Raw genomic sequence first — 26,710 nt, forward strand, 5'->3', positions numbered from 1 at the left:
CCATTGTTTGACATCCCCGTTCACTGGCGTTGACCACGGCTTGACATTGGCAGGGGCATCCGTTCCGCTGCATCAGAAACGCTAGCAGCGCGCAACGCCTGTCATACCGAAGAGGATGCTCGGATAGCAAATATTTCCCTTTCAGCACAGATTCACTTGTGCGCAAACACGGATGGATTCCGAAGTCTCTCATGGAATAAGTCACGAGTTTCCGTGTAACTTCAGATGGGTATCCCATTGCCAGCCACAAGACACCGTAGGGGAGCGGTCCCAGTGCTGCCGGTTGCTCCTCGAATCGTTCACAGCAACTGAGAACTCCCCCCTCTGACACTTTCAGGGTTTGTATACTTTATTCTAGGGCTCGGTATGGAGCAGGTTCTTCACTAGTTCCGGGGATCCTAGGTGCGTCTTGCTATCTTATACTAAGCTTTCCATGAGAGCTGTCGCCATTGGAATAGCTTCTTCACGATGCGGCGGTATAGCTGTCATTGCTGAACACTCTTGAATAAGGCTAAGAGTATTAGAAGTGCTGGAACACATCATCGGACGGCCGAGCGAAGATCGAAGGAAAAGTATCAGTGCTTCTGCAGGTGCCGCAGGCGACAGACAGGACCAATCTCATGAGAAAAGTGGAATATTACCTCATGGTGGGCAGGTCTCTTTAGCATATCGCCATGTATCTACGTCGCTGAGCAGCATCGCGCCATCATCATGCGACTCCACGTGCGATCAAGCAACCAGGAGAGGTCCCAGCGTCCCCGGGCTGGTACCATTGTGAATTGGGACATGCTGGAAGTCACCTGTAGGTACTGTGCCAGAAGTTGCACGTGGGCATCAGATGTCCATATGGCCGTACAAACCCCACAGTTCAGATTAGTCACTAGGATGTCGCCCTATTAAGCCTATCCTGTGGTGTAGGCGGCATCTCTCACGTTTACGTCTGCAGCTACGTGTCTGCTGCTGCACAGCCGTCAGATACCAGCTGAGAGCTGCCCGGGTATGCAGCTAAAGGAGGTCGACTCGGGGTGTTTCCCAACAAAGACACGATTCTCGGCTTTGTTTCCGTTTGCTTGCCTTGCTGGCTTGACAAAGTTTTACGATATCCGTAAACGTGTTGTAACGCATGTCAATTACGGTGTATCGGCAAATGAGTGCACACCTGCAAGGTCTGGGGTGCGTGCATGCGACTACACAAAAGAGTATAAGCAGCTTGGCGGAGCCTTCAGCAGGAACTGTACGTCACGTTGGTGAGGCACTTTAGCCGACGACGCCCACGCATTAGTGTGCAACAGCAGCAGACGCCACTTACACACGTTAACTGGGGGATCGGTCCTGTTTGGCTGCCGATCAGACCAGGGTTAAATGTGACTTTCTGTCATGCTGCTCTATGTGGTCCGGGTTCTGGACTGGAGCTACAGAGGAAAGATCCAACCTCGGTGTGTCATCAAGCACTAGTGCCCACTGCCATAAAGTGCCCACGTATTTTATTCTGGAGCTAGGAACCCGCGAGGGGACAGCACGCGCGATTATTACGATGTGGGGCTGCATCAAGTGGGACTCCGGCGCATCCGCATGCGCAGGAAAAGAGTACGTGTCTACTAAGGAATAGAAAGGCCGAGAGCCACCACTGCACTTTGGGAGGGAAGGGAGGGGGAAGGGAGAATGGCTGAAACCCAAAGGGCACTTATGTATATTTAGTCAGCTTTGCTTCAGGCGAGAAGGCCTATACATTGGCTGTCACACACCCCACATGGAAGAGACGGTGGCATCGTATCCCGTGTAGGCCATACCCGTCCTGGACGAGAATGGAAGAGAAAACGTGGAACGCATCGGCCACAGAACCGTGGGCGAAAATCAACTACTATCCGGAGGGGGCCCTGGTCCGCACGGCCACACGAGTACCTGAAAGACAGCAACCAAGTGAACTCATGCGAGTGGCTCATCGCCGGCCGACATCAGTGCTTTTACGGGAAAAACATCGTCACGCCATAGATTGTAAACGTTCACTTCGGGTGTCATGGTGCGACGCCTCCCGTGTACAGCCGATGGATGGGACTCCTCGTGACAGCGTCACGTCTTTCATGGAACGTTGTGCAAACCGCCTTGGACGGCTTCCCACGGGATTCACCGAGGATAGGCCGAGCAAGAATTTTCCGCAAAGGAGGGCCTCGCCGCTTCACCATGCGACTGCTGTGGTCGATGCAGCCTTAAAAGGGGAGGCCCTGTCATATAGAACAGATAGAAGACCCCCTGCCAGTGGGGAGGCCCTAGAGGTCAGGACGATGCCTCACGTGTACCCAGAAGCGGGGATAAAAGGATACCGAATCTGCATTCGCCTGCGACAATTGATGCTTCCTCGTCTCTCAGCTGCGTCCAGATGTAGGCGAAGATGTGGAGCCCGCTGCTGCTCGACAAGTGTCTGGCGTAGCCAGCGACGAGTTTCTCCCTAATGAATGCTACGACGACAAAAGCGTAGCTTCTCTTTTACAAGACCCGCGGCTATTGCACAACAAGGAATACTTCTTCAGCGAGAAACCAGAAGCGGTGCCGAAACGGCTGCAGCACGTTAAGGTTCTCACCCTTAGCGACCATCGCTGGCTGAGTACAGAAGTTGTAAGAGAATCCTCGCGCGCGTTTCCAACCTGAATGTTTTGGAGCTGGCTGCTTGCCGAGTTGACAACACGGTTGCTGATGCCATTGGAAAGTGCACAAGGTAAGGCGGCTGACCGATAAGGTCCTTGGCGACCCCATAGGGTCGGCGCATGCGCTGCGCCAGAACATTCTCATGGATGAACGTGTATGTGGTTTTCCGTTGTGGCAGGCTCCGTTCCCTTGATTTGAGCTATACGGAGAAACTAGGCTCTCTTCATTTCCTCCGCGGTCTCGAGGTCAGCTTGCAGCGCGCTGGCTATAGCACTGATTATTACGTCCCGCTGCGAGGAAGTGACGCGAGCCAACGCATGTGTGCTGATGACAATTCAGGAACTTAAAGTGCTTCGCCTTTCTGGTCGTGACAGTGCAGTAAAAGACTCAATGTAAGGAAGCAGGAAGCAGCCGCTTAGGGCTTTGGCAGCATACCGGTGGAGGACTTTCTCTTGCTCCCCATTCTCCGGCCTACAGGGTTGCAAATATCACTTTTTCACCTGGCCTCCAGGTGCTACATCTCAGCGGATGCTCTCAGCTAACGAGTGACGGTAGGGTTGTGCTACAGAAACTGACCAGAGGAACGAGCCTAGCTCTCTTTACGAAGGCAGGGACTGCCTTGCATTTTCTTTTGCCCTTGCAGGCCTCCACATGTTGGGGCGGTTCTTTGAGGACCTCAGGGAACTAGATCTCTCGGACTGTCCAAACATAAGTGACCAGGTACCGCTGCGTAACCGGCACACAAATCCGGACAGTGGAATGGCGTGCCATACTCTGACATCGGTTGTTTGTATTCCTGCTTCGACGAGTGTGCACTTCAGGGATTGGCCGCCGTATGCGTCAGCAACTCCAAACTTGAGTTGATCAATCTCTCCAGATGCGGCTCCAAGCTGACTGACGAAGGCGTGGGAACTGCGATTGAGTCGCTCTTCCACCTTCAGCACGTGAGGCTTTGCTGTCCGAGAGGGCCACGCGCTACTTTCCCGTGGAAAAATGGCGTCGCAGTCCAGCTACGTGAATCGTGCTACAAGAAGACATATCTTATTTAGGCAACAATGAGCCGTTGTGTCTTCTCCTTTGCGTGTGTGCGTAAGTTGGACAGCAGCGGCAACCCTCAGATTGGCCACCAATTGGCCACCATTCGGTCATTAAGCTCAGGCGAATGTGTAAACATATTCAGTACTTGGCTATCACGTGCAGCCACAATTTGAATGACGAAGCAATTCTATCGCTAGTGAAGAATCAAAGCTGCAGCAAACTAGAGGCCGTTGACTTCAGAGGTACGCTTCCGAATGTGGCGGCGTGCTTTGTGTGGCGGAGGGCGCGCGCGTCCTTTCGTTACTGTGGGACCCCTCCACTCATGTGTGTGCAGCGTGTCCCTCGCTCAGCGGTCTTTCATTGGAAATCCTCCTTAGAGCTGCGCCCACACTGAGAGCTATGGATATACAGGGGCTTTCGAACCTAAGTCGGGAAGAGGTTGAAAGGCTCCGGCGCGAATTTCCTGGCGCCATGATTAGGGCCGACACCACTGGTGACAACAAGAAGGGCTTGCCAGCTTTTCAGGTGCTCCCGACTAGCAAAAAAGGACGGGCTGCTTCATCCGTCTGAGCGCGTGTGACGTTGTTGAAGTAGGACTGAAGGTATACCACTTCCAGCGAATCCCCCTCTTGTCCGTTCCTATGGCCCGTTAGTGCACTGACACACAACACAGTAACCGCTCCGTGTAATCACTGTGCAATAGTTGTTCGAGGGATGTGTGCTGAATGCCACTGCGATGGGGGGGCGGTCAACTGGACATTCCTATTCCACATCGTAGCGGGCTGCTGACGGAGCGGCTTCACAGAGATGTCGTCTGTATGGCGAAAGAACTAGGGGCCGCAGTATACAGGTGGCTTTGGCGTAGTCTTACCCAGGAGAATAAACGAACCCGGGTCCCATGGTGTTCGCGCAAAGCCTGTTCACTGTGAAACGCGAGTGAGAAAATGACGAGCCAAGCGATTGTGCAAACGCGTACTTTCCGTTTGTTCCGATGTCGGAATCTCACCCGCCTCTGCAGAATATGGGCCCAGTTAGGTGTGTGGGGCGTATTTCTTTAGAAAGGCCTCACCCTGTGCTGCACTTGCCGCCACATTGTTTATCAGAATAAAGGGAATCTGATGGAAGGTGATGCCCCTGCGGACAAGCAAGGTACCCCTTTGAGAAACTGACCTTCTTGCCAGCACCAAGGGTCATGCCCACGCCAGGAACTTGATAAGACTGAATGTTGCCTGAGCCGTTAGCGAGAATAATTCCGGACGGCGGCCCCTTGGCCGGGAGGAAAGCCATGGCCGGCACAGAGGCAGGATGGACACTGACAGGTGCCATCGCCCCGGCGGCAGGTTCGCTATACCGTTCTGCGACGGCGGGAACGCAGCCTGCGAGAGTTGCAGCTGCACATAAGAATGAAAGGCCTCGCATTCTGCTTGCTTAAAGTCAATGTGTAGACTTGCCGAACTCACTAACACAGAGCGAAACGCACAACATGGGTGCTGACTGAGCCAGACACTGCGTTAGGGCATGTCGGTGTACAGACCCTTGCGGAGTGCCAGATGGTACCCACGCGTACATGGATTGCCCCAACCTTGGTTTTTCGCTGTAATAAATAAGGGCCATGACCCAATTTCTGTATTATACCCGTCCAGTACATAAGGCTCAAAAGATGCCCCGAAATGCCGTTGCTTGGTACCAGTTACGGGAGCCACGCTTCAGCAGGGCGTAGCCTACGAAGCTATCTGATGGTGAGCTTTGGTGGCTCCCCGTACTATAAACCCTCGCGCTGCGAGAGAAGGAAACTAGTAACTGGAATTTGGAGTGCGAATAAAGGAGATGTATTCTAAACCGCCATCTGCGCCGCAGCGCGCGTGGTTCCGCGATCTTAACGCGGTACCCTGAGAATAAATTCGTACCCCGGTTAAGGGTGCACCACTGGCGTTCATGGCTGTAGCTTCTTTACCGGTGCCTGGCACCCAGGTCAGCACGGGTGACCACTCCCATGTCCGAGGGGAGTTGTTCGAAAATAGAGCAAACATAGAACAATGCGATCACTTGTTTCGACGTACGTCACCATTGGTTGGCCTCGTTGGCAGCATCAGAACGAGACAATACGTAAGCTAATGTGAAGCGGGACCGCAAGCTTTTCCTGCTGTGTGGATGTTTGGATGGAACCGTGTGCTGCACTAGAAGCATCCTTTGCCCGATATATAGGGTCTTGCTTTCGTCGTAACGAAGCATACAATGAATGCTCTCGGCTCTGTAATTTTAAGGGGGACACACTCATGGAACGTATCAGGGTGGTGGCCGAGACACTCTAGGACGCGCCTCTCGGTACGACGGGCGCTGTTGGTGTTATTTTAGCGGTGACGGAACATATCCGTAGGTGTGACATGCCCTTTCTTTACTCCTCGATCAACGTGTGCTCTTCCGTCCTTGTTGATCTGTACCTTAACGAAAAGGAGAAGCCATCGCCAAACATGATGGGCGCACTACGCGATCACGACGCCGGAGGCAGAGTTAGCACTGCCGCAGTTTGACTGGAAAAAGCCCATTAGACGGATTAGTATCTGCTGCGGCGTCGACGACCAAACTCCCGAACGGCAGCGCGCTCCCATGCGATTTGCGACAACGCGACGAGGCCCCTCCCTGGGGCAGAAGCCGACCCGCATCTTCGGCTCCGCGCCGCTGTGGAGTGCCTTTTGCAGTTCTTGCACGGGCCTACCACTGCCAGCAGTCATGTGTCAAAGACTATAAGCAAGTTCTGTCCAGCGCGTGTCAGTGGACCGCAGTGCCGTCTTCATGAACAATCTCTTGTCAAGCGAGAGTTCCAATATCTACGGTCAACGGCGTACAGTCGCATCTGCCAGTTACAATCCAGCTATCAAGGCTTCTTTGCCCCATACTTTAGCGGCGGCACTGGCCTACTATCTGGGATAATTTTGTGTTGGTCTCGTAGGCTCGGATACTGACTTGCATCTGCGGTATCGTTAACGTCAAAGGAACGCTTCCGATCAGCCTCTGCCTGCGGTGTACCCGAGTTCTGTCACATTTTGACCAACCTTTTTTTGGCTCAAAACTGCTCTGACTTGTGAATTGACTTGTCACAGATTCCACAGCAGGTGTTTCATCGTCCATTTGGCGTTCTGTATATATCGCTCTTCCAAGCAAAGATTTTTCCACAAGCTCTGAAAACTTTTTTTCTTGCTTTTTGCTTCCGAATGATTGAGGCTTTTGTTGTTGTGCTCTTGTCCTGTACCTAGATCATGTTTCGGAGAAAGTGGCAACTTCCACTCCCGTCTCGCGTCAGTCGCCAAAGGTGTTGCGGTTTTCACCAAAACAGTACGGTATGCATTAGATCAGCTGCTGGCTGAACCTGTCGAAGATTCCCCGAGATCGCAGCTATCCTCAACAGGTGAATGGACTGATCTTGGAAACGCGCTCGGGTGCAAGGAGATTAGCAGTCATTCCCCGTTCACAAAGCAATCCATTCCCGCTGTGAGAGTCCTTCTAGGACAGGTATGCGTTACAGTAAAACGTAGTTGCGCTCCATCTCTGAGTTGGACGCCTCCTCATCGTCTTGATATGCCTCCGTGCCTCTGTTCTGCAGGACTTTCAGGTTCCACAATTCAGCTGGCTTCAATTCAGGAGCAGCTTTCCCCACATCCGGCGCTCTGGGATAATCCTTTTTTGACAAATCCTCTGCGTTATCAAGCTGGATAGTCGGCATCATCGTGTAACTGCCGCGATATAGTCGGCGGTTGACAACCTCTCCACGACTGCCAGACGGCTCGACTGAGAGAATCAAATCAACGCGAGCCTCTGTATGCATAGTTGAGGCATCGACTGTTATCTTGGCAAAATGCAGTACCAGAATAACTTTCTGAATGCAGCATCAAGGACTGGCGCTGCCCTGCCGGCCTTCGCTGCTAAGCAGCGAGCTCCAATCCCACCTCCTCCTGCATCTCCCCCGGCTTCAAGGCATTACACGCTGTCTGAGGTGGAGCTGGCGACATTTCGCACGCAGCTATGCGAAAATCATCAGAAGGCGCATTGTGCTCAGCCAGACGCCTGTCCCCATTCCCATTGCTTGACATGGCAGCGTAGAAATCCCTATGAGATCATTTACGAGTAAGCCACGTCTCTAGCTTGCTCCGTCGACCCCGGTCCGCGGTTGTAGCATCGACTTTCGTAGCACACTGAGAACGGCCATCCTCATAAGTACCAGCTTTCTTTCCTGCCTCTGTCCTGCAGCCCCCACCTTTGCCCAGGCATCGAATTCAGGCGTTCCAACAGCAAAATGAGCCTCATTCGGCACTGCACACGCGGGCGCAGTTGTACTTACGCGCATTCGAAAGAGGAAGAACTCTATCATCCTCTCATGTACAAGACGAAGATCTGTACTGTATTTCCAAATTGCGACCGTCACTACTGTCCATTTGCTCACTCTGTCGATGAGCTACGACATCCGTATTCAAACCCGCTTATCCAATCAATCTGGGGCGGAGGAGACAACAGCTTCTCAAGCGGTATGCAACGGTGGTCGGCATCCCCCTTATCTCCTCTATCCACCAGGCAATTTCATGATATTGGCGTTCACCAGCACCCCCCCGCAGCGTCTGTATATATAAGCCCGGGACCACACGTATTCGGGGTCGCCTCCGCGTCTTCAGCGGATGCAACACCCCGTCAGTTTCGGTCTCAGGAGTGGCCGCCGAGAAGGCAGCCAGTCACGCCAAAAGAGCATCCGAGAAAGAATCCTAGAATGCAAGACGGAGGGAGTAGCCAATCTCTCTTGGGGCAGCCCTCGCCTCGAGCAAAAAGTTATAGGCAACAGAGAGAGCGCCGCCTCAGAAAGAAGGAAGATACGACTGTGGAGGAGTCAGGTGGTGCTGAGCTTCACGACCTGCTCGACAGCGAGGGCCTGCGCCAAGCACTTATTTTGGCTCTAGCACAGCAGCTGATAGGCCCGCAGGTCAGCCAGCTTTCGGTCGATCAGATACTTATCGTCCTGGATTTGGCAGTTAAGCTTGCTGCCAGCCTCCAGTCCAGTGATAGTCATTCTGAGCTTCATGAGCAGGCCACTACAGCTGCGATTTCGTTGATAGACTCATCTCCTCCTAATGTGACTTCGGGCGCTTGTGGTGGGCAAACATTGGCTGACGACCTCTTCGGAGATGCCACTTCATCATCTGGCTCCGGTGCATCATGCCGACAGGCTCTCCTCGACGACGTCTATCCCGGGGCAACGCAGGCACTCATTGCCCAGCTGAAAAAGTTGGCTCTGTCAGACTCCTATGATGAAAATTCGGGCTCCTCGCCGGCTGGTGGAGAAATCCTTGATAACGCAGAGGCTTCACGACTGAGCATCTTGCAAGGCGGTGGCGTTCTGTGGAGTACGAGCACCTCTCCAGTCGTAGGTGACTCCTCTTCCCGATCGTCAGTGCATCTCTCTGGTCATAGCCCCGATCACCTTCGCCTCGACGAACCTTTATCCTCAGGCAACGGGCGGTCAGTGACACAATCTGGAGCCCAACCACCGGCCACCATAGTCGAGGACGGATTGAGGTCTGAGCAAAAGGCGAGCGTCTCTGACCATGATATCGCTGAGCGTGTAAGAATTAGCCTGCTAGGGGCGCTCGCTGACGCGGGTTGCCAGCTGCCAGAGCAGGCAAATTCTGCATGCCCGTTGCCGGAAACGCTCGAATTGGAGTCGCCCCGCGGGACTCTGCGTGGATCTGTAGGCACTGGACAGGGGTTCTCGTTGCCAGGGGCAGCCGGAAGTGTGCAAAAACGTTCTTCCGATTATGGCACACGACAAGGCGATGACGTATTTTCTCCGCAGACGACTACATGCTCACCAACTCCGTTCACCGGTCAGGTCTGCTCGCCCCAATCTCGCACGGCTGCTTGCACACCAGCGCCCCCTCCATCATTTTCTATTAATACATCAATTGATAACGTAAAGCAGGTTCTGCAAACCATGCAGCAGCGAACCCGAGCTGATCTGCAACACAACAGGGACCTAGCAGACCGACAGAAAAATGCGGCGTGCTCTGTCGTAGGCGCACTGCATCTCGAAACAGAGCTTCCTTCGCCAAAAATACGAGACAGGGTTACACGGCCCGATCTGGCGTGGCGGTAGAAACGTTTCGGAGCCGCAACACAAGCCACGCCATTTAGAAATATTTTTCGGCCGTCAACAGATCCCAGAATGGCACAGTAGCCCGTGAAATGTCATAAAACCAGATGTATTTGGCGTAGCGTTCGCGCTCTTGTGCAACTTTTTTTTTCTGCTATTATTTATCCGGCCGCGACGTCTGTCTTTTCCGGTTCGGGCTACCAGTCTAGGATTTTGGGCGGAAAGGCGGCAAGCCATGCCACTGCGAGGCATCATCCAAAGATGGCTTCTGGCCCGGCCTCCGAACCCAATATCTGCTGGTTCTATCGAAATTACTCCTGTGTTTAGGATGCTGGGAGAGGGGCACGAGCTCATGTGGCTACCTAGACCTCTCAGACCTCGCGCCTTACACTTTCGTGTTAGGTGGGAAGAATGAAGCCTGGCTCCAAAGTCTTACCCCGCGCACTAGTCCATGGCTTTCGGAGGAAGCCTAGGCGCTGCCGGCGCCATGGCGGTGGTTACGCCACAGAATCGAGTTTGTTGCTTTCAGAAACACCACTGTACTATCGTGGGAGAGTCTCCGCCAGGGACGCGTGATTTGTTGTCAGCAGTGCCTGCTCAACACAACGGTGCGCGGTGGATGGCATGTCTTATCAAGAAGACACCATGCAGTGTGTATACTGTCTTCCAATGTGCTGTAAAGCTCTCATACGAGGGTAGAAACTCGCGGCAGACCGAGAATTTTGCTGCAAACATGTGGCCGCTGCTAGTTCTTAGTACGCTAATGCAGGAAACTAATTGTGGACCCTAGTCTGCCAAACTAAAGAGGCGACGCAATATACGAAGAGATTCCCTGTATCTTAACGCAGGTCGTACCTATGGTAATTCTTCCCTGGATCTTAGCACTTGCTGCTGTTGACAAACTCATCAATAAAACAACACTACATTTAACCGAGTGGTTTTCGAACCTTAACAGCGCCTTCAGTAGCTTCTGACGTGGAACCGATCCTGTATTATATACGCACCGCATGCTGCTCTGCGAGCACCTCAACGCTTATCATCGTTGTTGAAGAGTGAAACAGCTTGAAGCTCCATGAAAAAAAGTCTACGTTTATTCTTGCTTTTTCCCCAATTTTGTTCTCTTTTCCCGACGTGCCCGAACAGCAAATAGCTATACGGTGGAAAGCCCTTCCAAAATCGCAGAAGGCGTGCACGTAGAAGGTGGTCCGGGAACCTGTTGGCACGCTGTCCAGTCAGAGGAGACACGCATCACCGAACGGTATGACACCACAGAAGAACTCGCCCTCGCGCTCGTTCTTTATTCCAACCTACTACTCCACAGAGGCGCAGCTGAAGGACTACGCGTCACAGTTACGCTGTTAAAACACACTGTCGAGCAGCGACGACAACACGTCGCCCTATACAGCCGTATGCCCTTACGACCAGCAAATGCGTTACTGCCATTTGAAGCGGCGGGTGATTAAGCAAGGGTGAGGCTTACTCAGATGGGTGGACACGAAGTTATTCGTATGCACACAATAAATAGCAGCCTCCCGCTCATCCGGCCTGCTGCAGCCGCTCCCCCTCCGATGACCGCCGGGGTATATAAATTGACTTCGTGCAACGTGACAAGTTCCCGTGGCATAGTTCCCCAACAGAAACTGGGGGCAAATGGGAGTCTGATACAGCGCTCACATATGCCAAGCCAGATTCGGGCTGCGTTACCATATGTCCACACCAGCGCATGTATGGTGCCGCCGCGCAAGGCCTGTTTGCTTGATCCTGAGACGTCTACTAAGTATAGCACGAATCCCCGAGGCAGATTTCTGCTTGATCATTTTGGACGATTCAGTTCTTGGTCGGGACGAAACTGATTGAAGCTCCAAAATTGTTCGCGAACGCAACGAACTCCGAGGGTTCCATGGTGGAGACGTCGAACTTGGTAGTGTTGTCAGCAACGACAGCAACCAGGTCCATATCTTTCTTTTCAACAGGAGTATCAGCTTCCAGAAGACGGATCTGCGAACCCATTGCACATACTTAGCCCGACGGTTATGTACAGAGTATTGGCAGCTGATAAGCACACTGAGCCACGAGGTAACGTCGAAAGTCGTACGCTGGCACCTAACGATAACAACGTCTGCGTGGTATCTGCGACCCGCCTTTCAACTGTAGATGCAATATGTTGACCCAGCTCCTGCGGGCGGAACACCTGACGAGGTGATTTCTATCACCGTGTATACGTCGGGAAGAGCCTGGCAATTACATATTTGCCGCATACTCTTCATCTTGAAGGGCCTCAGGCCTTGAGAAATTGTTGGGGTATCAGATGCACGGTGTGCAGCAACTCTGCCTCGAATAATATCTACTGACTTCTGTTTTCCTCACCTTCTTCTGCGTAAGCAAAACGACCTTGACTGTCGGCGGTGGCTGAATTGTCGCCGCAGGAAGAACAACAAGGGAGCCCGCCCAGGCGTCCATCTGCTTCACGAATGTCGCCCACCCATCGTAATACGCTTTGCGATCAGCGACAAAGCTGCTCTGCATGCTTTGCTGCGAAAGGAACAGGCAGATGCGGCATTCCGTCAACTCGCGATTAAAAAACTTCTGATCACTACACACGACCCCTGACCTGCCGCCCCTCTCGCTAATATTCGTCCCTAAACTCGGCACACACCCCTAGAAACACGCTGTCGACGAAACACGCGGCCAGCAAAGCGAGTGTATCGATCACTGCTGTACGACGATCCACAAAACCTACCTCGAGGCCGCTGCACAGGGGTTCGACGCCGTCTTTCTTTTGAAACTTGAACTCGCCCACCTCTTTCGTCGGCTTGATATATGCCAGGACACCCGGACCAGTTAAGGGAGTTTTACTCCACTTCATGTAAAGGGAGCCCCCATTTTCAGTGCTATAAACAAGATAGATGCCCATCCCGAGAGGAGTTGTCGGTTCTGCGGGCTCAGGCGGCGGGCCAATGCAAGCCTCAGGTGGTGGAGGGGGACTCCCTGCTGCAGATCCAGTGAACATCTTCGGCTGGCTTTTTGCAGCGCGCTTCTTGATTTGTGCCTTTGCCCTCTTTTTGGTTGCAGCTTTGGTTCGCTGTGCTGCCGCGTCCCCCGTTACGCCTGTGGCACCAGAAGGAGGGGGGGCCTCCCCTTCCTCCGTATCTCCCTCCCGTTCTGCCTCTTGTTCGACTCCCTCCTCCTCCATCTCCTCGAGGACCTCTCCTACAGCGGTTGGCTCTGTGACTAACTCGCCATCATCGATGCTCAGCCCGCCAGGGACGGGTCGACAACAGCAGCACACGCACGGGATGCAGTAGAAGCACCCTGGGCAAGGTGGGCCACACCTGCAGCATTGCGGGCAGCAGCTGCATTTATCGCAGCAGTTGTAACAACCAGAACAGCAAGCGCAAATATCATTACAAAACGGCAGGCACCACACCGTTGTGCCTGTTGGGGCGCCCAGGGACTCACCGGAGCGGTCCTTACCAGCTTTTCCTCCCTGATCCATTGCTAAACATTGAAGTACGGAGACAAACAAAACAGAGGGAAGTTTTTAGGTGGGCCGATATTAATGTTAGGTGGTGACAAAATTACGAAATCGGGCACAGCCACGCACAGCCCCACGGGACTCACTGCACTAGCCAGTACATATCACGAAACCTACGGCACATGGAATCCTTGGCCTCCCAAAAAAAACACCTTACGGGAAAAACCTCAACCTATGCAAAAACACACACGCAGCCAAACCAGGATGAACCGCCAGTGAAGTAGCGATACAACAGCGATGGTATGAAATTTACAGACGGTTACTTTTCTTGTCCAGCCCAGAATCGTGTCGCGGTGTGCTGCACTGTGCGCCATCACTAACTAGTGGGTTCGCTTAAACCCTGTTGATTGATGTGCCTGCACGCCGCGCTGGCCCGTTTGTGAACCCTCACAGCGCTGGCGCGCGACGACCAGGCCTGAAACAGATGCGCTCATTCATGCTGCGATGCACCACTCTGGACGAATGTTGTCCCTTAAAGAGCACCGTAATCCGCACTTTCTGAATGGTAATATGTGGACGCGCTTTCCTTCTGCAGGTTGAGTTCAGACGTCTGCGGCCACGTACGTGGCTGGCACGCGTGCCATTGTCGCACATCGGAGACGCGCAGGAGCAGTCCCAGCGGTCCCAGCCATTCTGTTCGTCTCCCACACAAAACGATTCAAAGTGAATGGCATAAACTTTCAGGAACAGAGGCGCACAACTAGAGTGCAATGGGACTAGTGAGCTGCCAACATAATGGCCGTAAGAGACGCGTGTAGGTGTCTATGCAAACAAAAACCATCAAGAAGGCCGTACTAATACGGCGGGTGGGATGCGGCTCCGTCCCGAGAACCGAGTGATTTTCCGTTCTGCGCTTGTTCAAAACGCGCGACAGAGAAAACTGCAGCACCGCTAGGAAGACGTAGTCACGATGCGTGGGGGTGAGTAGGCGTCGAAAGAAATAATCGGCTACAATGCCGTGCTTTAACACATCTCCACCGGTCCCGAGGTGTGTCGTCCCGAGTTACTGGAGCGCTCACAATGGTCTCTTTGAGAGGCTCTTGCTCGCGAGGCTGGAGTGTTCCTATCTATTTGACACATTATGAAATAGCGTGCTGCCTATACCGCCCAGTGAGAATCAACTCCACCTCCCCCTTTGGGTCTAGTGAAGGGAAAATCGGAGTCTGTGTCATTCATGCAACACGAAGATATACAGTGGCTTCGCGTATTTCCTATCCCCGTCTCTCGCATACGCTTCACGACTTCTTTCGGGTTGGCCCAGATGTCGATCCGCTTTAATCGAGTAAGCTTAAACTCGTTTTGCGCTCGCACAAGCTGGTGGCAAGGAAGTCTACGTGGCTCAACACTGATGGACAGGCAAACGAGCGTGTCGGAGACCGCCTCTCGATAAAGAATGCAGCGCCGTCTAATCCCACCCGGACTCCTGTGTATAGAATCACTTTACGTGGATCCATTATGCTACCAGTCCTTTCATGGGTTGGGAAGTCGTCATCACAATACAGCTAAACCGATGGTCTTCCTGTACGCCTCTGTACTCGCTCTTGGCGCACGTTGTTTCTCAATGAAATGAAAACCACACACTGCATGAGGCCTTGCACAGGAGCGGTTTGACCCTCTTGGAGTCGGTGTTGGGTTCTCCTGGGCAGAGGTGATGCACCGGAGCAGATCGCCCGCACACGTTGGCGGCTTGCCTGAGTGCTGTCGACGCGAGGAAGCCCGAGGTGCTCTAGCCAGGGAGCCACGCACGTGGTAGGCAGCAGAATAAACTGTAGCAGTGTTCTGCTGCCCGTCAGTATGCGTTCGGCGGAGAAGGCGGCGCGCTCTGCCATGGCGGATTCGGCTGTCAGGGACTGCAACCTACATTTTTTGCGAATCATTCACGGCACAGATATGGCGCTTCGCCTTTCTTCGTGGCAAGGAGCTATCAGACTCTTACCCCGGAGAAACACCTCTCCTATTTTCAGTCACGTTGCCTCCACATCCTTTTTCGTTCGCTTCGTGTCTGTACTGGTCCATCACTCAATGTTGTACTTCTTCCGGCTTGCAAGGCATCCGTCTATGGATACCCCGGACTGCTCTTCGTACGACAATGCCGAACGCCTCTCGGCAACTCCTTTCTCAGCATTGTGTTGTCATACCTGATAACGTAAACAGGCGCAACTCCAACGCAAGTCAATATAGCCGTGTCTTGGTGTCTCGTGTATCATCTGTTCTCATCCTTTCCATGGTTTACTCCGACACCCTAGTTTTAACCCAGTACCTCTCGCACAGCCTTGTCAGCATTTCGCGAACAGCGGGCGACTAGCTAGCAAGGGCACGCCCGCTTGATGGGTTGTGTTCCATCGAGGAGGCGTTCCACCTCTCAGGTAGTTTATCTCACTTACTTGCAGGACAGAGAAAAAAACAATGGGAGATTCCCTCGCTGTTGACCTTATGCCCTGCGTCAGCGAAACGCGGTCCCGACACTTGCGAAGTTATGTGGGAACCTGGTCGGCCGCCAACGAACTTACAGCACTACCAAGAGGAGCCGTGCTCTGCTCTATGGTCGCGAGTGCCCGTGTAATGTGTTATCAGTTACTTAGAAAGCTGGCCAGGAGGGCCAGCCGGGGAACGAGAGCCAGCTCAACGACGCACCAAGTGCACGCAACAAGGCGGCTGCTTTCGTACGTCCTTAACAGCATTGTAGACAACGGTCAGAGCTTATTGGTCGCTGCGCGCATCGGCGCAGTGTGCGATTCACCCTCTCAGGAATAGGCTCTGCCTCTCCCTGCAGTGTTCACAAAATATTCTACGCCTGTCCAGTGGAATGTAGCACACGGATTTTGTTGAGCGTCCCCTGGCGATGTGGTGCGACCTGGTCACCTACTTCATTCCCAGGCGGAGTCTCCGGAAGAGCCACAGCGAGCAGGGCTCAAACTAAGACGGCAAAAAACATACCTTACAGCTACACTGCCAGGTATGTTCTGCGCTGTAGCTCTCCGCCTGGTGACCTCGGGCTAAGGCAGACCTGTTACTAGCGTTTGAACCCAGTGTTTGGCAGCCCCCCTCACATATTTCAGTACGAAAATCAGCTAGATGCGTTGGTCTAACTGGACTTAGTACGCCGTGGTGAAAGCAATTTTTCATACGCATGCTCCCGTCCCAGTGGTGAAGTGGTAAGAAGGCTGACGGACGAATATGCTGTTAGGTGGATATTCTAGGCGAAATGACTACGTCAACAAGGCTCAGTTGATGGACCTGCGTGCGATCGACGGGGCTGTATCTTTTATCTTGTGTGGCAGAGCTGTATCGTGTGTGGGAGCGGCATAGTCGATCTGCCGTCGCCATCACCTAGCGGCTGCGGAACTGGCGGAGAGCCTCTCTCGAATATAAATGCGGAGAGAGGTCCAACCTGGCTGCCGCACACCTGATGGCATGAAATGTAGAACGAGAGAACGCCTCTAAGAGTTTTTGGGTGTTCAAGCGCAAGCGTTGGAGCTGAGGCTTCTCCATTTCGGAGTGTGCAAATGCAGCCGTCCCGCCGCATGTCCTCGTTGGTCTACGCTGGCATGCTTCTAGATAAACGCCCCCGCCTGGCGTCGTGAGTCGTCCGGACGCAGCTGCGCGCATCCCGAGGGTCTACAGCGGAGGTCTCTGCCGATTCTTTTCGGTCAGATCTTTGTTTTTTACCCCAGATTTTTGTGCGACGCAGCTTCACGACGGCTTTACCATTCCTACTGCAAAAATGGTGCGCACTCCGTGGATCGGCGGCAACTGGAAGTGCAACGGCACTACTGGGTCCATTACAGATCTGTGTGCCCAGTTTGAGAAAGCCGAGTTCGATCCGACGCAGATTGGTGAGTAATATGACTCTACGGACTTGTGAAACTGCAAATTCCTAATAGAGAACCAAGAGAGCAGGCGTGCACCCTCGTAAGACATCTGCAGGGGGGCGGCCGGGGAGGAGCGGTCGCCACGTGCGTTTTTCCTACAGTTAGAGGCTTCGCGCAGCAGCTGAACTCTATGAAGTGTGCACCACCGCATAAAACCATGGGCTTTTTCAGTCCATCAGGGTAGCACACTCGAGAGGCGGCGGGGCAGCAGACAGTGGCGTGAAACGCTTCCGCTACGGCCTTTCCCGTTCCCTTATGTGCCCCACACCGCAGCACGAGGCACCGCCATCCCATTTCGTTTTTTAGACATGTGTTCCCTGTCTGCACCCAGATGTTGTGATTTTCCCGACGGCTCTCCACGCCGCGCTGGCCCGTGAAAAGCTTCCGGAGAAGTTCCACGTTGGTCTGCAGAACTGCTCGAAGACTCACAATGGAGCCTTCACTGGCGAAATCAGGTACGTTGTCAAACTGGCGAGTTGGCCGTCCCGCACTGACTTTGCCACTCTTCAATACAAGGGTGTCTGCTGCTGGCCCGTTCAGGAGTGAAGGAGACGGCTACGAACTCGTGAGGTCACGCAGCGAAGGGTAGCAGCGTGTGTGTGTGTGTGTCGGCGCGGACTCTGTCCGCGTCTCCCTTTCGATGAATTCCGGCTTGAAGCTGCAAATTACACGTGTCTGGTGCCTAATATGCGTCTCGATAAAAGGGACTGCTTTCGCAGCTTACTAGCGGCAATGGAGTACGCTTAGCAATGGCAATTGACGTGTTAACCCGCCCGTGCTAAGGACGGTAGGACATTGGTGTGCACCGTGTGCGGTGTATGCAGCGTTGAAATGATCAAGGACTTCGGTCTTCGTTGGGTCCTGACGGGCCACAGCGAGCGCAGACAGTATTATTGTGAGACCAACGAGGTTGTCGCGGACAAGGTGGACATTATTCTTCAGGACAAGGACCTCAAAGTCGTTGTAAGTTTTACCTATCAAGCGAGATGTCGCGCAGCGTGACAGCAGTGTACTGCGGCACCGTCCACGCATCCTGTACACACGCAGTTCTAGCAGCAAGTCGCGGAGATTGGGCTGCGTCGCTTTTTCAAGTCAGCGTTTGAGCATTCAGTGGATCAGGCTTTCGTGGCGCCCAGCTGCTTTCCAGCGGCAGAAGGTACTGACCAGCAGTCTGCCGTGAGCAACGAATGACCAAGGGTGCAGCACAAGCTGGTCAGTTTCTGACGGTGAGAATGCTTTTGCATTAGTGCACGACACAGCTGTGTGCGGAAACAATTCGAATGTGGGGTTTACACACATCCTGGTTGGAGGGCTTTCAGTTGTCGTGACTCGCCGCCTTTCTTGTGTTTGTTCCTTCCTTCAGCTGTGCGTTGGAGAACACCTGAGCGACCGCGAATCTGGAAAGACCAACGACGTCGTCGACGCGCAGCTGGGGGCCTGCCTCTCCAAGATCTCTGACTGGGATCGCGTTGTCATCGCCTACGAACCCGTCTGGGCTATCGGCACCGGCAAGGTCGCGACTCCAGCGCAGGCCCAGGAGGTCCACGAGGTACGCCGCTTCTTTTTCTGGCGTGGCGGCCTGCTGCAAGGAGGGGCTTTGAAATAGGATTTTTCGAGAAAATGTTCGCTTCGCTAACTACTAAACTGCCTAAAGGACGGAATCACGATTCGTTGTGTAGAGAGTAGTTTGTCCGAGTCAATCCCACACGAAAGGAAATCAGGAACTACTGCCCCCACAGTGCTTGGGTTGCGCATAGGCATGCAGAGGAGCGCACCTTGAAGGCTGCGTATACGGACTACGCCGTTGAGGCCGCTGCAGATGTTTCGTGAGACTTCCACGTGCTTCTGTAGCTTCGTTGATTTGGCGATATGTGCGCAAGAAGCCGCATCGTTTTTTGCTTTCGATTGCTTTCAGCACATCCGTGGCTACCTGAAGTCCAAGGTCAACGCTGAGGTCGCCCAGAAGGTCCGCATTGTGTATGGCGGCAGTGTGAACGCGGCGAACAGCACCGAGCTTATCCTGCAGCCCGATGTCGATGGTTTCTTGGTCGGTGGCGCCTCTCTGAAGAAGGACTTCATCGAGGTCATTGCCTCTGGCACCAAGAAGAACGAGTAAAGTTCCCGCAATTGTTTTGTTCATGGATTTCCCTCCCCGAGGAAGGCTAACAAGCGTTCACTATTCACTCTCAGCCAGCCATATGAGTAACGTGACGCACACTGATGGGAGACTGGAGAGAGACCGGGCAATATCTTGCACGCATTACAAAGCGGGCGGGTCTTCCGACAAGCACATCGCACCGCGGACAGTTTTGTTGGGTTCCACCGAAGAGGCGGCGGGCAACGTCCCAGTGCTCTTGTGCCGTCTAAAGAGCCCTCGTATATTAAGAGAGATGCGAATCAGCGATCGCGCCAGGTTGGTTCAACAAGGGCTCGCCTGTATCGTTGTCATGTATTCCCACACAAGGCGGAGATAAGAGTGATTTTTTTGTGGCCCGCCCTGTCAGTGTGTCTGCGCTCCACGATAGCATCTCCATGATGTGTGTACTGACAGACATAGCAACCTCATCTTTCCTTTCGCACGGCCAGGCAAGCTGGTTCAGAAAAAGCCTTTTAACACTCTGCTTCAAGTCTGGTCTTTGCCGGCATAAGATGACTGTCATCCGGAGTGCAGTGCGTTACCGACTTGGCGGCCCGGCCCCGGTTTCGTGTGGAGTCTCTGAGAGCCACGCCTCTGGCATCGCGAAACGGATAAATGGGACGCAACATCGCTTTGTAATAGGCATACTTACGATTACGTTAGTGTGAACAATCTGTTCTTTGCACTTCTTAGTGGGGAGTGTACGCGTTGGTCGGAGCGCAGATGCCTGGAAACGTACAGCGTAGTTTATTAAAGCACTGTAAGACGTAAGCCGCGATATTCTAGCTGCACCCCGCGAAAACGCCGGGGTTCCACCTGAAACGCACGCGTTCTGTCGCTTTAATGGCCGATATATTGAAGTGGAAATAATCTGAAGGCTTGCGGAGGGGTGCTCTTAGCCATGTTGCAGTCCCGGTGCCAAATCGACACAGTCTCGACTTCCTATGCTTTTGGCAGAGGGGCGTTACCCGATAACGACAAGGCACCAGCAGATGACAGCCAAGGAGACACCTCTCTTCCAAAGAAATCTGGGAAATCTCTGTTCACAAGGCTCCGCTGTGGCAAAAAGGACTAGACGTTCCTGCCACTCCTCATGTGGACGTGGCGGTCTCAACAAGGACTGAGGTGCCCTCGCTGACCAGCTGACTAACGGGAACTCTCTGGATGAAGAAGACTTATCAACTAAGGTTGTAGGGTATCCACTCATACCTATCCTTAACAACGGGGGGTACTCACCCAGTTTTTTTATTTCGAAGCAAGACACTTGCTACATGGACGACTGCGCTCGCTGTTATTAGACGACGCTGCCGTAATCGTACCTGTTTGAAGTATGTGGCGGCTTACTCTAGTAGGAAGCATCTACTTTCTCTCCTTCAGCGTTCGCTCCTTTGCAACGGAAACGCCAGTATAGTGCTGCCTCGCTTAGGCGATTGGCTCTTTTCACGCTTAAAGCCCCGCCTTTCTAGCTCATACCGCATCAGGTTCTACTTTGTGTTGAAGCAAACCGCGCGCCCAGCGAACGCCATATACATTTAAGAAGTCGCACGATGTACAGGAAGTATTCCCTACAACCCCTCCGACCCGCAGCATCACTGCACATTCCTGCAGCACTGGTGATGTCTACTCTTCTAGAGACGAGCAACAGACATGAATTGAGCGCCTTGCTAGAAAGCGTGCTGGGAACGGCTTCACAGAGTCTTGCGGCGCCGAGCGACCGGCACAAACAGAAGGCTGGACAGCCTCTTGGGCCGCTTCCTGTATTATCGCTGCCTTCCGCAAAGGTTGCCAGATACTCGAACTGAAAAAGAATATCGAGGTTCACTGTCGATGACATCTCCCGACACCATGGTTTGACACCTCTTTCCCTTGGGTCCCGGAGCGTGTGACTGCAAGAAAACAGAAAAGCTATGCATACACGCTCCACCTGGGTTGCATCGCTGGAAGACGAATGCATATCAATAGTCTTCTGTACAGATATCATGAAGCTAGACAAAAGCTGGAGAGCACTGACACTTGCACACGCGCACGCCCAAGGGCCTTGTGGCCACGCTGGCTCGAGCCCACGAATTCCGCCTTCGAAGAAAAGTGCCTCGGCACACGTGCTAACAGCCGCCTCGAGTGAGGCGGCGGAGATCGATCAGCCTCAGCACCAGCACACGGACGGTGGCGCGCGCCGGTCTAAACCGACGGCATGAGTACGTCGAGTTCACGTTAAATGCTTTGCCAATATCCACAAGTCAAATAAACGCCGATTCGTGAATGCGCGCATGGACATGTTCCTGTGAAATGCACCTTGGTTCAGCTCCTCGGCGGCTCACTAGATAACATTTCCGGTAGCCGCCGCTCAGGAAACGTCCGCGGCATTCTTAAAGCACATTATGACTTGGACAACGTGCGAAATACAGGTCCAGAGAGCTGAAGCATTGTGCAGTTCAGCACGACAAGAAAACATGTGAGGGCAAGAGATGACGTGCCAGAATCTCTGTTCCCTCTCTTCCCTGAAAAAATGAAGCGGACACTATTAACCGTTGTTCCTGCTGGCGGCGATGAACGCCGCCTTGTGCCGCCTGATTTCTGCGTCGTGCGCTCTTGCTTTTAGATCTTCTGCGCTGCCGTCTCGCGCAGACTCAGGGAGAGGCAGGCGCTGATGCTTCCGCCAGCACGTTCGCCAGAGAGCCTCTTCTTCGTAACAGCGACACGTCCGCGAACAGATATGTGAGCAGCCGACTTGCGCGCAAGGGAAGCTGCGCATGCCCCTCCACCCGTAGAAGACGCCAAAGGGGCCTTGAGAGAGCTTTCTTCCCGGCCGACTCTGCAAAAAGCAAACGCCGCCGAAGAGACATTTGTCACGACCCAATATACAGACCTGTCACGAGCATCTTTGGCTGAAATATCCCCGAATTCAAACCGTAGATCCAAGCATGTACGGAGAGCGCGCGGCCACGACCTTCGGCTGCAAGGGCCCTTCTCTGTCCCCCTAGAGACGTGTAGTGGCGCTCTCTCTTCTGCGCGACGGTACCCTCGAATCAACGGAGATCCCTCGTGTGGCGGCTTAATACTACGAGGGCTGCAGTAGTAATACCACGCCGCCGCTGTTGGTTGCATAGAGGGAGGACGAACGACATGTTGCTCACCACAATGCAGGGAATATTGTCACGATTGATATCAAAAAAGCCTTGGCAGTGCTGCGCGCAGTAGTGGTTGCCGAAGATGGCCTTCACCTCCTCGGCCAGATCGGTCTGGAGGTAATTCTCCGCCTGGAGCTGAAAGGTGAACGGAATGTCAAGGGAGGCCAGAGTGAAGGCGGGACTCAGGTGGCTCGCGGGTTCAATGCCTGAGGGGAGACCAAGAAACAACAAACAGACAGCGCAGGTGCGGGCTCGCCAAACCTCCTCTGCTCCTGGACACGTCGGCGGCTTTTTTACACCCATGCCGCTTCAGCACGCCGACAGGATGCGAACCAGAAAGGCGCAAACAGCACATTCCGAAAGCATAGTGAGAGCTTGACGACGCCTCCACCCACTCGAGGTTGCCAGGCAATGCCTCAATGGCGCGCTGCCTGAGCAAGCGCCCAGCACGTTGCCGTTCGGCTTGCGCAGAAAGCAAAGAAAATCGCCGCAACGCGGCACGATATACGTACCAGGGTTTTCCTCAGGAGAGTAGATGAACGCCGTCTCGGCCGCGGAGAACGTTGAGATTGTGGAAACGGCCTTCCAGCGGCAATCGTTGTACGCCGAGAGGACGACGTCGCCACGGAAGCAGAGAACGCGGAACCCTCCTCGTTCTTCGTCGTCATGGCATCCACACGGCAAAGGCTCGCTGGGCTGCAGTTTTTTCTTCTTCAATCCCGGCGGTTTTTCCTCGCCTTTTGAACTTTTCTTGGAGTTGCGGTCTCGGTCGCGCATTCCGAGTCCTCCCTGATCCTCCCTGCGGCAAGGCGCGAGTTCGACGGCCCTCTGTGCCTCCGCAGCATCGGTTCGCCAGGTTGGACGCTCCTGCTGCTCGCTTTCGCTTGTGTCGCCCTCGGCCTCTTTTTCCGTCTTCACCTGTCCTCTCTTCTCCTCTCTGGGGTTCGTGCCAGATGCTGCGCCCCCGTATGACAGGCCAGACTTCCTAACGCATGTCTTCCCAGGTTCTGCTTTTACGCCGGTGTTGTGCTCCATCTTGACACATCTCTCTTCGTCTCCCGCAAGCCCAAAAGGGCCCCTTGCCTCTCTTTTCGCCGTCGCGGTCCTCTGTTCGCTCTCCCCCGCCCCCCCCTCGTTTGTATCCTTCGCCTGTCTCTGCTCTTCTGTCTGCCGCCTCCGTCGTCCTTTGACGCGCCTTTCGCGATCTTCCTCCCCGCACTGCCCGCTGTGACGCGGCCCGCCCGCATCCGTCGCCTGCGAAGACTCTCTGCGCTCTTTCAATTCTCGGCGCCTTCCTCTCTTCTCGTCTGGAGCCCTTCCGCGCTGTCCTCTGTCTGTGAGCAGACGCGCAGGCTCCTCCGCCTCTTCGGCTCGACCTGGACTCCAGCTTCGCTGCGCCTGGCGCTCTGGGCGACCCCTGAGAGAGAGCCGTTCAGGAGCCCCTTGCCGCGTCTCTCGCATCCGCGTGTCGCGGAGCGAGTCACGATGCCTGGCAGGCTGCGGTTCGCCGTCACTTCTTTTCTTTCGTTTGCGCCTGCAGCGCGCTTCGTGCTGCGTCAGCGTCTCCTGCCACAGCCGGCAGGAGCAGCTCGGCAAGTCGCCCTGCAGAAAGAGACCTAGACCCACTCCGGGCTTCGCTTCGAGCCCAACCACAACGAGCCGACGCAGCGAGGCTGAGTCGTCCGCCGTCCAGGCGATCTCCTGAACTCGCACGGAGCAATCGAGACAGACATGCACGTGTGGCTGCAGGAACGAGGCCGACACGAGGCACCACCTGGGCTGCATCTGCGTGCGAGCTCGTGAGCAAACAATCGACACACCCGAAGCAAGCGCCCCTTGGAGACTCGCGCGCCTCACCGAGGCTGCAGCAGCCTGAGGCAAGCCACGCACGACTTACTGCGGCCTGCTCTTTGGCAGCGGCGATGATACGCCGAGTCCACTCGATCCCACAGGGCGTCAAACCGGATCCTTCTCGACAGGCTCGACGAGGATTCGATCGTCGCGGCGGGGATACAGTGTCGCTTTTTCCTGTCCCGTTGGTCTCGCACTCCGCGCGATCCGCCTCGCCGCTTGTCTCCTTTGCTGCCGCGGCGTCTCCCTCCGCCGAATCGGGGCCTGCGTTCCCCGCGCCTGCCACTAATCTCTGTGTGTCAAGCTTGTCGTCGCGCTGCTCGGCCTCAGCGTGTTCTGTGCTGCCCGGAGGAAATCCAGTCGCCGGTGAACCGGGTAGCTCTGGGGTCGCCCCTTCCTCCGAGCCTCGGTGCTCGCTTGGCTTCTCATCTGTCGCGCTTCCCGGTTGCGTCTCCTCTCGTGTTGATTCGTTGTCACCGAACTCATCATCTGTCAGACTCCCTCGCCCCTCGCTTCCGCTTCGACTGCAGCATCGGGTGGCGCCTTCGCTCCCTGCAAAGCACATTCCTCCTTCGTAAGCTTTTTCCGCGTCTCCCTCTTTCTCCCCTTCTGCCTCTTCCTCCAGCTTGCCCCTGAGCAGAGCCAGGGAGTTCTTTCCCGCCGCCGGCCGGTCCATCGCTCTTCGCCTTCCGTCTCCCTCCACCTCCTCGCTTTCGTCCGCTCTCCGCGTCCGCCGCAACGGGGATGAAAAGGCGTCCCAGCTCCTCCACCGGTTGCCGCATCCTGCCTCGTTTGGCGTCCCCCTGTCTTCGGTTTCCCGCTGCTCGCCCTCTCCGGCGTCCCTCTCCTCTACCTCGGACGCGTCTTCGCATGTTGGGGAGCGCTCCCACGACAAGGAGGGAAGGCAAACGAGAGGCGCGCTGAAGACACGCGGCTCAGCGTGCTGCGACAGGAACGCACTCTGCGCAGGGGCCTTTATCTTCCCTTTGGCCGCAGGTATCACGCTTCTTCTGCCCGCGAAGGCCCGGCTTGTGTCTCGGACGCCATCGCGCGACTGCTCCAGTGACGCGGAAGACCCCGGTGTCTGGGGCTCTACAGCGCCCGACGGGCCTGAGGAGGCAGGCCCGCGAACGAGAGAGTCGTCCTCTGTGCGGAGCTGGCAAGGTGCGACCTCTTCCACGTCAGAAAAATCTTCCTTTGAACCGTTCGGCCCGTCGATAGGAGTTTGCCATGCCTCTGGAGTCGCTTCTTGTCGCTCGGCCTTGTCGTCGGGGCTGTCGCCTCTCGCTGCTGATTCGGTCTCTTGTGCTTCGTGCGCCGCCGCAAGACAGCTCTTCACTTGACGCCTGGCCTCTCTTTCCTTGCTCGAGCCGAGCCTGACCTCTTCCGCGCGGCCTTCGCTCTCTACTCCCTCTTGAGGCGCTGTGTCGTCTCGTGTTTTGGGGCAGTCAGCATCTCTTTCTGCACCCCCCTGTCGAGGGTCTCCTTCTGGATGGCTTCTCCGCGCGATTTCCGCTCTTATCGGGGTAAAAGCAGGGCTGTCTTGCCTCGACGAGGCATGCGGACTCTCGCACTGTTTCAGTCGCTCCTGAGGCGCAGAGAGGAGACCATCCAGCGCCGGCGTGCTCAGGTCGTCATCCGGTTTCGCAGGGGGCGACAGGCAGAGACTCCCGGGGCGAGGGAGCGCAGAGTGCGTGGATTCCTCCGTCTGTTCGCTGACCCTCGCCGCCCACGTTTCTGCTGGCAGGGTCGTCGCGTCTGTCGTCACCGCGAGCCGAGCGGTGACCGCCGCAGGACGCAGCACGGGGGCAACTTCGGCGTGGTAGGGCGGCTCATACGCCGGCGGTATCCCTGCGCAGGGAGCACTTTGCGAATCTTCTGCTCCTTCCAAGGGGAAGATTTCGAAACAGGCACCACATGCCTGTCTCTGAGGAAGGGAATCGAATGCGGAAGTCGCGCGATCCATGCCGGACAAGGCTACTGTGAAGGCGAGAAGGGAACCACGCGCAGAGAGATCTCAAGGGTGTGTTGGTGCGGCATGAGGTTGACAAGAAAGAGGAGGGCATGGAGAGGGGGAACGGGAGAAGAGCGCGGCCCTAAAGCGAGAAGGAGAGGCCGAGTCCACGGCGTGGATGCTCGCCGGCAGGGCAAAAACTCCGGTCGAGCTGGCGAAGAACGCGTCGGTTCAGGGAGCAAAGCGAACCGAGGCGGTGCGCACTTGGCGGGCTCTCACGAAAGGAAAACAACCGCAGTAAAGGAACCTGCACGTTCTCGAGGTGCAAGGAAAAGAGGAGACGAACTGGAGATGTGACAATCTCAAGAGAAACAACATACGGCCGCCACCTCAGGAGCCTGCAAAATCTCGCTGACACC

General features: G+C 54.8%; 5 protein-coding genes across 5 annotated transcripts; 2 read left to right on the forward strand and 3 right to left on the reverse strand.

Annotated features, from left to right (window-relative positions):
- Nucleotides 1–4,104: 4,104 nt before the first annotated feature.
- Nucleotides 4,105–5,100, reverse strand: BESB_060600 (uncharacterized protein; the record flags this gene model as incomplete). Its single annotated transcript, XM_029364474.1, has 5 exons — nucleotides 4,105–4,144; nucleotides 4,553–4,604; nucleotides 4,658–4,693; nucleotides 4,751–4,796; nucleotides 4,852–5,100. The coding sequence occupies 5 exons, from the start codon at nucleotides 5,098–5,100 to the stop codon at nucleotides 4,105–4,107; spliced, it is 423 nt and encodes a 140-aa protein (XP_029219182.1).
- Nucleotides 5,101–7,534: 2,434 nt separating this feature from the next.
- On the forward strand, nucleotides 7,535–9,817 carry BESB_060610 (uncharacterized protein; the record flags this gene model as incomplete). Its single annotated transcript, XM_029364475.1, has 2 exons — nucleotides 7,535–7,803; nucleotides 7,927–9,817. 2 exons carry the CDS (start codon nucleotides 7,535–7,537, stop codon nucleotides 9,815–9,817), a joined length of 2,160 nt encoding a protein of 719 aa, XP_029219183.1.
- Nucleotides 9,818–11,641: 1,824 nt separating this feature from the next.
- Nucleotides 11,642–13,310, reverse strand: BESB_060620 (uncharacterized protein; the record flags this gene model as incomplete). The annotated part of the gene is made up of 3 exons (XM_029364476.1): nucleotides 11,642–11,812; nucleotides 12,182–12,346; nucleotides 12,555–13,310. The coding sequence occupies 3 exons, from the start codon at nucleotides 13,308–13,310 to the stop codon at nucleotides 11,642–11,644; spliced, it is 1,092 nt and encodes a 363-aa protein (XP_029219184.1).
- Nucleotides 13,311–17,073: 3,763 nt separating this feature from the next.
- On the forward strand, nucleotides 17,074–19,337 carry BESB_060630 (triose-phosphate isomerase TPI-I; the record flags this gene model as incomplete). The annotated part of the gene is made up of 5 exons (XM_029364477.1): nucleotides 17,074–17,185; nucleotides 17,553–17,676; nucleotides 18,046–18,184; nucleotides 18,585–18,770; nucleotides 19,137–19,337. The coding sequence occupies 5 exons, from the start codon at nucleotides 17,074–17,076 to the stop codon at nucleotides 19,335–19,337; spliced, it is 762 nt and encodes a 253-aa protein (XP_029219185.1).
- Nucleotides 19,338–21,879: 2,542 nt separating this feature from the next.
- BESB_060640 (uncharacterized protein) lies at nucleotides 21,880–26,303 on the reverse strand (the record flags this gene model as incomplete). Its single annotated transcript, XM_029364478.1, has 4 exons — nucleotides 21,880–22,170; nucleotides 22,493–22,692; nucleotides 22,999–24,187; nucleotides 24,384–26,303. The coding sequence occupies 4 exons, from the start codon at nucleotides 26,301–26,303 to the stop codon at nucleotides 21,880–21,882; spliced, it is 3,600 nt and encodes a 1,199-aa protein (XP_029219186.1).
- Between the last annotated feature and the right edge of the window lie 407 nt (nucleotides 26,304–26,710).

The sequence above is a fragment of the Besnoitia besnoiti genome, chromosome V (genome assembly GCF_002563875.1).
Source record: "Besnoitia besnoiti strain Bb-Ger1 chromosome V, whole genome shotgun sequence".
Taxonomy (NCBI): Eukaryota; Apicomplexa; class Conoidasida; order Eucoccidiorida; family Sarcocystidae; genus Besnoitia; species Besnoitia besnoiti.